The 13,062-nt window shown below is 32.8% G+C and overlaps 1 protein-coding gene across 1 annotated transcript; it reads left to right on the top strand.

Annotated features, from left to right (window-relative positions):
• The first annotated feature begins 4,124 nt into the window (after positions 1-4,124).
• LOC134714440 (heat shock 70 kDa protein 12B-like) lies at positions 4,125-10,153 on the top strand. The gene is made up of 5 exons (XM_063575681.1): positions 4,125-4,337; positions 5,139-5,354; positions 7,397-7,521; positions 8,249-8,544; positions 9,861-10,153. Exons 1-5 carry the CDS (start codon positions 4,125-4,127, stop codon positions 10,151-10,153), a joined length of 1,143 nt encoding a protein of 380 aa, XP_063431751.1.
• The last annotated feature ends 2,909 nt before the right edge of the window (positions 10,154-13,062 follow it).

Genomic DNA, 13,062 nt, shown 5'->3' with positions numbered 1-13,062 from the left:
ATAGTGTTAAATATTGGAAAAAAAGTATTTGATCACCAGCATCGAAAAAAAAGGAATAAAAACTTACGCGCGAAAAAAAATCTGACTCAGATAAAAAAAAAATAACCCTCCCCATTTTTTTTAAGTTAAGTGGTTGCTACTTTATGAAAGCCATTTTTATCATTTGCAGTAGTTTGAATATACTAGAGGTGTCTCGATAACGCATTAGAAAACGTTAGCTGCAACAGCGTGCTTACAGCCGAAAAAAAGGATTGAGATATTAGGGATCACTACATTCTTATCTTTTCTGTTCGTTTCAAATGGTATTTCTTCTCCAATGAGTATTTGGTAAAGGAATAGGGTAACGTTTTTTTAAATTCATTTGACGTGTTATTTAACGGATCTGAGATACTAGACAAACATATCATTTACCGCACACTTTTTTTAGTCATGCATTTATGCGTGAATCGTTTTTTGAGTAAAGACCAGTGGCGAATATTTCTGTGTACGTGAAGTCGATTCGGGAGCACCTTTTCAAATGAATTAGGCAGCAACTATTCACTTCATTTTTGTGGAGGGGGAGGGGGCGTGAGCTATTGATTTTTTCAGGACAAATTTTGGTGACAAGTCGAAATTTTAGCATTATATATAGTGGCAGCTGAGGGTGAAACAAACATTTTTTTTTTCAGGGTCAAAAACTGAAAACATTTTTTGTTTCCAAAACAAAATCCATAGCTCACTACCCCACCCACTTGCCTTTATATTTTAAAATCAACTATAATAGCCCCCCCCTGAAAATCAATTGGTTGCTGCCTTATGGGTTCGGCAATGATGCTACTTTGAGTCTTGATAAAGTACGTTAATTTTTTTTAACAAAAACAAATCTGTAAAATTTAGACAACTAGTAATTATCAAAAATATCAATTTTACTCAAAAATAGTTTCATCCTTAAATATATACACGATAAGACTTATGTCCTAAATGCCTAGTTTTGTGTACACTTAACCTACACAAGGCCTACATTGACTATCGACTGTGTGTAGGTAAAACATGATTTAAACTACATGTAAACATTGAGTTTTATCAATGGGAACGCAATTGTGTTTAGTTTACGTGTGAGTTACACTAACACAACACCGAATTTAGGTCAATGTGAACACGGACTAAGTTCTTTTGTATATGTGTTTGGTGATACTGATAGGTAATACGAATTCAATCATGACTATAGGCAATCATCCTTATCACTCTCATCTTCCAATAGACTGTCCTTATGCAAATTAAAATATAAGCTCCGCCCGATCAATTGAAATAACATTTGTTATACATTTATCTAATTACGATGCACTGTCTATCTTCTTGTAAAGTAAAAAGATGTTATAACTGTATGCTGAACATTTAGAATCAGCCTTTTATCTTCAAAATGTGTGCATTTCTATAATCTATGATAAAAAAACCTGATTAAGATTGAATGTTATGCTCAAATATGGATGCTTTTTAAAGATATATAATATGGATTCTGTTTGAGAATAAGTTCTTTTCTCTCAGCTAAAGTCACAGGCGTCGTTTCACATAAGATATCTATATGTATCATATTTGATGCGACTGTCATACAAGTGAGAGTTTTAGCTAGCTTTAAAACCAGGTTCAATCCACAATTTTCTACATTAGAAAATGCCTGTTCCAAATCAAGAATATGACAGTTGTTATCCATTCGTTTGATGTAATTGGACTTCTGATTTTTGCCTTTTGAATTTGGACTGTTCTTTTTTTATTTTACTTCGGAGTTCAGTATTTTTGTGTTTTTACTTTTTATGTAACATATCAAAAAAAATAGGCGTAATTGAGTGATCTTTTGATTTGAATGATAAACAAATGAAAAAGCACTTTTCGTTTTACCAGAAACAGTTCAAATGTAAAAAGACACAATAACATGTACTGAAGGAGTTACAATAATCTGACAAGGAGAAGTTTAATCTCTAACAGACAACAATAAGTATCCACGGTACACATGTATACGGCCAGTCCTAAACATCTTTAGACAAGATGGTAATAACGTAAGAGACAATGACAAAACTCTGCACTAAAAGTCATATAGCAAGAATAAACCGAGAGTGCCGATTTTCATTCTATATCTTTTCAGCCTTTATAACTTAAAAACTAATTATTTATAACAAAATTATTCTTCAAATTCTTTTTCTATATTATATTTGATCAACAATTTTAACAACAAAACGAGTTAAACTTAGATCCGTGAAGTTTAAACCTACGAACAGAGAAATGTTCAAGTCACTGTTTTAAAGATCAATGTGTTACTGTCTTGATACCACCAATTATTCCTTTTTTTAAAGGAATTTTTACCTTTAAATCTTTGTTTACAATAGACAATATAATTGTAATTCCGTTTATCAATACCAAATAGTAAGTTCAGTTTAAAAAAACATACTTTGTATTGAATACGGTCGTATTCGCCTATTCGCTAATTTTACAAGATAGGATATTAAAGAGCAAACAATCAAAAGCAATTAACTTCAAAATAGCGAAATATCAATAACAAAGGGCTCTGGATGTGTGTGACTAAGCTCAAAAAGTAGTTTGTACTTTTTAAAAGAAGAAACAAAATATCTCACTTCCCATTGAATTACAGTTAAAATTATTTGATGCATTGGTAGTTCATATTTGACATATTCCGCGGAAATATTCGGGTTTGAAAATTAAAATAAAACTGCAAAATTTCATCTACCGTTTTTTAATAACATTAACGGTACCAATTGTCCTGCACCAGATGCGCATTTCGATAATACATGTCTCTTCAGTGATGCTCGTGGCCAAAACATTTGAAATCCAAAGCTTATATAAAACATGACGAGCTATAATCCAAAAGGTCCAAAAAGAATAGCCAAATCCTTCTAAGCGCAGTTTGGGGTACGATTATCTACGCAAAATTGTATGATAAAAACACTATCGGGTAAACTGTATTTACTTTGGTACATGAATGAGCATAAAGGGTATAATTTCAAACTGTTAAACTATGTAAAATCATTGGTGACCTATATAATATTCCGGGGCAAGTTGATTTTTATTTTTTAAAATTGATATAATTTTGTCTCCACTACCAGTTTATTAAAAAAAATTGTTGTAGAATATAAATAACTCACCAAAGGGGCTAGGGGAGGGGAGGTTATTTACACTTAAGGAAGAGTTTTTGTGAGAACCATATCATATAAAAAATTATATTAATCCCTTTCCACTTTGCGGGTGCGAGTGCTGCCTTGTAGCGGCGTTAGCCTGCTCTTTATCGAAATCTACAAGGAGGTCTCTTACGTGCAAGAGATATATATATGGCTCTCTCTTAACACGGGTCAGCTATTTAGCGTCCCCTTCCGACGGACTATCATCGTTTCCTCAAGACCAAACTCGCAAAAGGTGTAAAGGGAGAGCCGAATTTAGTCCTTGAAATAACCAGGACCTTAGTGCTAGAAGTCCGATATATTTACCAGTACACAACGGCTCTAATAAACTATGGAACTATGAAACCAAAAAAATATTTCAGACCTGCAAATTGAGTGATTTAGATTGTTTTGAATTGTTATCATATTTTTGTGTCCTACTGTGGATTCATTTATTTTCGTGGGTACCAATTTTCGTGGTTTGAGGAAAATTTACATATTCGCGGATATCTAATTTCGTGGTTTTGGCAAAGTATATTCCTCATTCCTTTAGCAAATTTGTTATTCGTTGAACATTTGAAATCGTGGTTCTCCTGTATCCACGAAATCCACGAAAATTGTACGCAACGAATATTAATGAATTCACAGTATTTTAAATCAGGTCACTGGTTTTCGACGACTCGTTGAATGAATATGCTGACAAAAAAATGAACAAATTGATCAAATATTCACCATTACTAACAGTTTTCCTCATGACTGTTGTAATATTATGATTAATTCAAGTCTTTATTCCGGAAGTTTAACAAAGGGAGTTAAAAAGGGCTCCCTTTTTATTTAGTAATACAGGTGGGGTTTTTTCTAGGTGTATTTACCGGCCAATTTCGAAACAATGTCTGACTATTTAATGGTTGCATCTATAGATCTTGGCACAGCCTATTCGCCTTTTCTCCGAGGTAAGATTTTATACGAGATCCACTAATGATTTATTCTTATCAAACCTGGCATGCAGGTGGTGCACAGCAACTATCATTGAAGACACCTACCTGTATTCTGCTAGATAAAAACAGAAACATCAAATCCTTTGTATATGCAGCAGAAGATGAATATTCAAAGTTAGAAGAAGAAGGCAATGTCAAACAAGAAGACTTTTACTTCTTTAATCGTTTTAAAATGATACTGTATGACAATAAGGTACTGACAATTTTAAAATGCAAGTGATAAAATCTGTTTTGTTCCGTGTACTGGAACCAAATTTACTGGGGTTCTTTTGTTTGTTTTTTTAGACGATTGAAAGGTATTATTTTTACCTAGCTGAACATAAAATATTGCTTTAATATGACCAATTGAAAATGGAATTTGAAGTACAATTTTATCACGTGTCGTAGCAATGTTAATTGTACCAGGATTATAATTAAGTACGCCGGACGCGCGTTTCGTCTACATAAGACTTATAAGGTGTATTAAAAATACAAATTATTCGAAATACTAAGAATTCTTTATCCAAGGCATACCTTAGCCGTATTTGGCATATTTGTTTGGAATATTTGGTCCGCATTGCTTTTCAACTTTGTACTTCGTTTGGCTTTCAAACTTTTCTGATCAAAGCGTTACTGATGAGTCTTATGTAGACGAAACGCGTGTCTGACTTTTAGAATTATGAGCCTTGTACCTTTGATAATTATATGCAATATACATATATTTATCGACAATGACTGTCTTGAATATATAACAACACAGGCATTCATACTAAGTTCTTTTCTTTCAAGTATTTTGTTTTACTTCCTATTTTATCCTTGCAAAATATCGACATTCGTCAAAGGGTCAAAGACGACATCGTTGTATGCAGTACATTGGCTTTTAATCTTTAACTGATGATAAATGAAAACAAATTTCAATGTGACTGGCACTGTTACTAATGTATGCTAGGATCAATGTCTTAGATGTCAATGAATATATAATTATAATCTTATATCTCTCATATTCCTTTTTCAGAATTTCAATCAACCAATACTTCAGGATGTAACAGGGAAATATCTTGCCGCTTCAAAAGTATTTTCAAAATTTATAAAAGCACTAAAAGACCATTTATTGACTCGTTTTAATGAAAGAGGCCAAGACATAGAGCCACATGAAATACGATGGGTATTAACTGTTCCAACGATATGGGCCGATGCATCTAAACAGTTCATGCGGGAATGTGCACATCAGGTAACACATCTTGTTGGAATGTGAGCCTAGCTCCGTAAGAAGATCAGTGGCCAACCAAAATCCAACACATATCTGGAATATTCAAGTCAGTAATCAAGGTGTGTCCAAAAATACACAGAAATATCATACAATTTTGCACTGTCAAAACTTTGTAATTTTAGATCATCTTACAAATTGAAACAGCATTGTACAGGCATATAGGATACTACAAAATTCTTTATAATTTGCAAGGCATTAGTAAAAATAAAAAGAATTCAAGGAAGGACACGTAATGGCATTAGAGTACCAGTTACAGTGCAATTGTTATCAGACATGATAGGTTGTTAAGATAAAGTACGTAAGAATAACTATGAAGCTACATTTTTTTCAGAAGGTTTTTTTTTCAGTTGCCTTCGTTGGTTTGTTAAGGGTAGGGGAAATCACTACTTCAAAAAATAAGTCTGTAATAAATGGCTCAAACTTAACAGTTTTGGGTGGGGTTCGTTGGGTTTATTCTTTAGCTTTTTATGTTGTGCCAAGTGTACTATTGTTTTGTCTTTTTCATTTTTAGCCATGACGTTGTCAGTTTGCTTTAGATTTATGATTTTGACTGTCCCTTTGGTATCTTTCGTCCCTCTTTTTTTTTTTTAACAATTACTGATATTTATAAAAGAAAAAAAGTCCTGTAGCTTAGAGTAAGGTAGTCAAAAACTGACCAAAGGGAAATTCCGTTACTTTAGTGATACCTGACAAAGATTTGTTTATTCATTTAAATGGTATGCCTTTAACTAGATACCAATTCAGCAATATACCAAAAAAAATCTTTTAATTTTCTTCATTCTAGTAAAGGTCATTTTAGGTCACATAGTTTAAGATTAAGGGGAACCACGGAACTAGCCAGACAGGGGGTCGCCCAGGAAGTAATTTGGAATGGCATACTTAATCTCTGTATATCAGGTTGAAATTTTTCTAGTTTCAAAAGGCTAACAAGCTTCAAGTTTTCACACTGTTAAGCTTTTATGGATTGTACGAAGTTCCCTTGTTCATTGGGCCAATGTAGAGGCGACGTAATACTGTAGCACCAACGTTGAACTAGAGTGCAAAGGTGTTACAATATACTGGATTGGGCAACCTGGATAACAAATAAAAGTTGTAGGCTCCCTACTGAATTAAAAAGAAAATTTCTACCTTCGCCTAATTTTATTATTATTCACTATGAAGCTAATGATTTGACTGATTTAGAATTGATAGTGAAGGGACTAACGGAAAATAGAAAAAATCTATCCTAAGTTACCAGGCTATATTTAGAAATGTTATTATAATATGGTTACAGAAGCAAAAAAGAGTGAGGAAATAGGGGTGGGGGATGGGGGTGGGAGCTATTTTACATTGGAACATTAGGGCAAGTGAAGTGTCTTTATACATAAAAGATAGAACTCATTTATCACAAACTGGAAATAATTTTTTCTTTCAATTATGTGGCGTTCTATGAAGACTGGTAATGATTATGTGATAATTTCACACGGCCCTTGCTCTGGGACTGACATGTTCTACAATTTGCAGGTTTGGAAAACGTGGTCTTTGGTACATGTAACAGTAGGGTCTACAGATGGGTTACTCTGGGACCACCTATACGGCATCTTATAAAGGAGAGGCCTACACTTTGTGATAAATGAAGGGACTTTAACATAGTTAAGAAAATACTTCCAACCCTTTATCGTTGATCTTCATCTCATTGTTATTCGTTCAGTTTTAAGATAGGGTCTTCTTCTATAAGTATTGCAATAAAACATCTCATTTTGAAATATGTACATTGGGTTTACAACAATAATATCATGTGCGACTGTGCACATTAGGTATAAAATTAATATATCACTTGCAAATGTTTACATCATGTATAAGCTTAACGTCTCATGTCAGAATATGCAAATTAGTTAACACGTAACATCTCACATGGAAATGTATTGACCATGTATTAATTAAACATTCCACATAGGAATGTGCACAGCATGCACTAAAAGTGTGCCATAATGTTATATGACATATTTCTTTATGTTTTGTAGACTGGTATAGATGACGAAAAGGTTGTTATTGCCTTGGAACCGGAAGTAGCCTCTATTTTCTGTCTTTTTAAAGAAAATTCACGTGCATCAAAAGAAAGAGGTTTAATTAATCGAACAGGAAAGAAGTATATGATCATTGATTTAGGAGGTAAACATTTGTATATTAAAGGCTGTCAAAAAGTACAGGTCTAAGAAATTTATTTAGCAATAAATGTATTTGGAAAGTAAACGCGAGATCCGAGTTTATGGTTAGTTAAAACTTATACATTTATCCATCATCGCTAGTCATTTAATTTGATGATTTTGTTAATTACTTTTTATCAATAAATGATTTTTTGTAGAATAGTTATCAAAGGTACCAGTATTATAACTTAATTCGCCAGAAGCGCGTTTCGTCAACATAAGACTCATCATTGACGCTCATATCAAAACAGTTGAAACGCCAAACAAGTACAAAGTTGAAGAGCATTGAGGACCCAACATTACAATAAGTTGTGCCAAATAATGCTAAGGTAATCTACTCCTTGGATAAGAAAACCCTTCGTTTTTCAAAAAAATATAAGTTTTGTTAACAGTAAATTTATAAAAATTACCATAAAATTGATATTCATTTCAACTCCAATGTGCTGACTCCTTGGCTGGTTATATACTTGGGGACATTTATTAAACACGAAAAAAACATAAATCTATTTTTACTGCATATTGTTACAGATAAATAAACATACTAGTTGGGTGTATGTTTGATTTAAAAAAAAACGGGGGGATGAATTTTTGTTTTGTTGCTTTGCTATTGAGGTAAATCTTTTAATCCTCATGTCATACGTGCACAATATATTTGATTACAATTTTTAGGGGGTACGGAAAAGCTGTTGATCGTGAATTTCCCTCATTGAAAGAACTTCACCATGCTATCAGCGATGACTGTGGTGGCACACAAGTAGATACAGCCTTTATTGAAGTCATGAGAGAAATTCTTGGACAGAAGTTGGTAAAACTGATGAAAAAGAAACAGCCATCCGCCTACCTGGACCTTCTGAGAGAATTTGAAATATTTAAAAGAAGAGATACAACCGACAAGAATTACATACGAATTCCCTTAGCGACAATAAATGAGCTAATAGAGGAACTAGAGGAGGACGATATAGATAGCAAGATCAAAATGTCTAAATATCAAAATCAAATAAAACGCAATAGAGAAAAAAATTGTATTGATGATGAGTTAATGAAATCGTTCTTTATTCCAACAATAGACAGAATTATATCTTTAGTGAAAACAACGAGTAAAATTGAGGCGATAAGAGACGTCTCTCTTTTTGTGTTAGTTGGAGGGTTTTCTGAATGTAAGCACGTGCTTCACGCTCTTAAAGAAGCATTAACCAATAAAACCTTCATTGTTCCTGATGATCCAGGTTTATCTGTTCTAAACGGAGCTGTAATATTTGGTCATAAAAGTATCATCGATTCTAATATGACGTGCTTCTTTCGCTTTGTAAACAACACTGTGTGAAAATTCTCGATATATCTATACTTAGCGCAGATACTAATTTTAATTAAAAAAAAAACATTACAGAACTTTTATTCTTATTCAGATGCATAATAAAAAGAATTAATGTATTGCAACTAGTTTTGTTTATTTCCTAAATATAGTAACACTGTATATTTTGTGCAATGTCAATTTCATCATGGAACACTTTCTCTACAATGAGGGGTTCATTAAGGGATGCAAATAAGCTTGATATTTATGTTACGATTTAAAAAAATATCAATATACTAATTTAAGTTGCAGTATAAAAACAATATTTAGTCAATATCACAAAAATAAAAACTTTTTTGTAACCAACGAAGTTCGTATAAGATTGTATTAAAATGGAATTCTGAGGTTTTCTATTCTATTGCCTTTGATTCAGCGAGTCAACATGGCAGCTCCTTCTTTACGAAATGTCAATTTTGGATTTGACGGTAGCTTACGAGAAAACATGTAAATTAAAAATCGGAAATATTGGGTTTGAGAATTAAACATATTTTTTCTAGCGGTTATTAACGAAATAATTAATGCAAGTTAAAGATGTATGAGAATATTTGAGCTTTATCTAACAAGGAGTAAAAAAGAAAAGCTCCACACACGGCGTACCAACCCTCGCTTCAGTATTTAAATTAACTTATTTGTCCTATTAGAATCGAAATAATTCATGGAAGCCATAGATTTGTTGTAAATTTACACATGGCCTGGGCCGTGATATTCGTTAATTTTATCCCTCGCTAACGCTCAGGATAAAATTCGAATATCACGGCCCAGGCCATGTGTAAATGTCCAACAAATATATGGCTTCCATGAATTATATCTTAAATCAAGAGTCATAATGCATTCATACGGAACAAAAGTGTTCGAACCGTTCGACCCAGAAGTGCATGAGATGTCAAGGAGAGCTGAAGGTCGGTATATATGTCCAATTTGTTCATATAGTCAGGAAAAGCGAATCAGTTTTAGTAGGAACAACCATAAAAAAAAAATTGATGGATGAACCTCAGCAACGCTTTATGGATCTTGCTTTGTACAAATCGGACTCCGAAATTACTAAATATACAGACAAAGAAGGTTGCTATCGAGTTTGTGACGCGACAATTGACATAACTAACCCATCTGCCGAAAAACGGACTGTTGAAGTTGAATATTACTTTGGTGATACGGAGATAAGAATGACAGCAGTAGAAACAGACAGTGGAGAATCTTGTAAAACTGTTGTGAAATTCATTTAGTTTGTTATATTGTTACATCTTTTGCACATGAAACCTTCCATAAATTGTGTATATATACATGAAGTAATTTTGCAAGCCAAGTCTGAAGTTATAACGTATTGCATTCTCCAAAAGCCCAAAACTGATTACATAAACGATATGAATGAATAAGGCTTGGCTAATTATGATTTGAAACATTTGTGAATTATGACACATGTCAATGAATGAATGGATCAATATAACTTTACCGTACATTTCAATATTTAAATACAAATGCCATAATCGAAGAAAAATACGACACGGAAAATCACTTATTTAAAAAATGACAAAACTAAAAGCTCAATCACTTCAAGCAAACATTTAGCCAATGTCATATACATGTACAGCTGACCTATTACCGGCATTTTTCCTATGTAGAAAATGGTGAATTATTCCTGTTTAGTTTGCTAGATAAAACTCTCACTTGTATTGCAGTCACATAAACATTTCTTCAAATTGACAACGATGTATAAAAAAAACCAATAAATTATCATTTTGCCGTAGATTTTTGATATTATAATGAGGAAAAATGAGTAGGTGCCTGTAGGTACAACCATTAAAAGACAATGCAAGACAAATGACCGTCAGCAAAGCTTTGTTTTACATTGTTATTTGGGGCCTTTTATAGCTTACTTTAAGGTATGGGCTTTGTACAAGTCGGACTACGCCTTTACTTAAAATACAGATGTTGTAACTGAGTGTGTAAACGACAATAGAAATACTGGACCCATCAGATGAACAATAAACCGTTGAAGTGGAATGCTACTTTGGTGACACGGACATAAGAATGACAAGTGTAGACACAGACAGTAGAAAACCTGTACGTTTTGGATATTCATATAACGTATTTCTGTAATACGTTATTTGCACACACAAACTTCTAGAAACTGTGGAGACATAGTTGCAAATCATGTTTTAAGTTTATCTATATTTTAATTCTTATATTCCAGAAAATATTTGTCAAAATATTTTTTATTTGCTCGGACGACGCTAGTTAAAACAATAACATATTATAATTAGGAATAACATATACGGAACTAATTTTGCTAGACTGGATGCGCATATCTACAATCAATGCAAATTCAGTGATGTTCGAGGCCAAAATATTTGAAGTTCTCTGACAATGTGTGGTATGATTGAAAATGAGAGTATGTAATTTTCTCATCGTTTTCTTCATGAAAAGAGAAATGGTGATATTGTTTTAACCATAATGTCTTGAAAATATACTCAAAAGCGTCCCTGTGGAGAACTTTCAAGCGACACCGACGTTAGGTCACGTCTCAAAAGTTTATACGTAAGGAGATAGAAGACCTGACTGCTTCATACTTTGTATAAAGGTGCCTTATGTTATGAAGTTTCCGTTTGTTTATTTGAATTGTCCTGAAACTCGTTTTCATGGTTCAGAGACTACTTGAAAAAAGATGTTTATGAATTTTATTTTTTTTCTTATGAAGAACTATAGAATACTGTATACAGTATGTGCGTACCTTGCCAGTTGATCATGTCGGTCAGCCAGATTTCATCTGACCTCGACCTAATTCTATGGATCAGCGGTCAAGTCCATATGCTTACTTACATATACATTGTATCAGATACTTTATGCAATATGTTTATTATATTTGGTGCGAGGAATAATAGTTAGGAGTACATGTTTAACTGTCAGCTTCGTCTGACATAAATCTCATTTTCATGGTATAGTGATCAAAGTTAAGTTTTTCTGTTTTGGTGTTTTGTTTGTATGAAAATATTGCAAGATGTATATGCCATTCTCATATGATTTGTTTGAAATTGACCTCATTTTCACGGTCCATTGCTCATGGTTCTGTTTTTTTGTTTTGGTCTATTCATTTTAACCTATGAGCAATAATTTTATTTGGTGAATAGAATGATTGTATGATGAACCTGCCTGTCAAGTCCGTATCATCTGACCTTGACCTTATTATCATGGTTGATTGATCAATGATAAAGTTTCCATGGTTAAGATACTAAAAACAATAGAGCATTATTGTTGACGGATATATTGCTTGTAAGGTTCATCTGACCTTGACCGCATTTGTCATGGTTCAAATGTGAAAGAATAGTTTTCCTGGTTAATAAATATAGGAAGATTTGGTGTGAGTGCCAATCAGACATCTCTCCATCCAAATAACAGTTTAAAAATGTAAACCATTATTGGTCAATGTACGGCCTTCAACACGGAGTCTTGGCTCACACCGAACCTCAAGCTATAAAGTTGGTTTCTTAGAAACTAAAAGGGACACTTGTAGTAAAACTATATATTTAAGACTATTAACACATGCCAGTTAAGAAGGCGATACATTTCAGCGTGCGTTCTCTTGTTGATATTTGCATGGGAGGTAATATCTTGCAACTATCTTTCCGAAACATTTATTTTTCACAAACCTCACAATTTTAAAAGTAAAGTAGGGTTTTTCTCTTGTGTTATTTTTGTAGTGAAATGTATTGATTGACATATGCACAATAAATATTTTAACAACAATAAAGGATGCATAATTTTTATTATATCAAATACGGCGTATTTTACAGAACAACATATCTATTATAAACAAACAATTATATACAATAATTTGAACTAGATAATAACAAAAAAAAAATAAACAGTTACTAAAATAAATAAGAGCTTATAGACAAACAAGAACAAAGCTAGACACCTCAGATCTGTGTATGAAGGCGAGGACATTTCCTTCATGCAAGATAATTTAAAAAAATTTTGAAACGAGTTTTGATAATACAACGGTACTAACGTTTTTTCATCGTATCCGTATTTTGACAATACGTATCCTTCAAAAACATAACCGCGAAGCCCTTTAAATTACAATTTAAAACTAAAATAGAATAATAAAAAAACAGACTTTATAAATATTTCAAGC

This window comes from Mytilus trossulus, chromosome 4, assembly GCF_036588685.1.
Source record: "Mytilus trossulus isolate FHL-02 chromosome 4, PNRI_Mtr1.1.1.hap1, whole genome shotgun sequence".
Classification (NCBI taxonomy): domain Eukaryota; kingdom Metazoa; phylum Mollusca; class Bivalvia; order Mytilida; family Mytilidae; genus Mytilus; species Mytilus trossulus.
The sequence above is the reverse complement of the archived record's forward strand: the minus strand, read 5'-3'. Positions and strand labels throughout refer to the sequence as shown.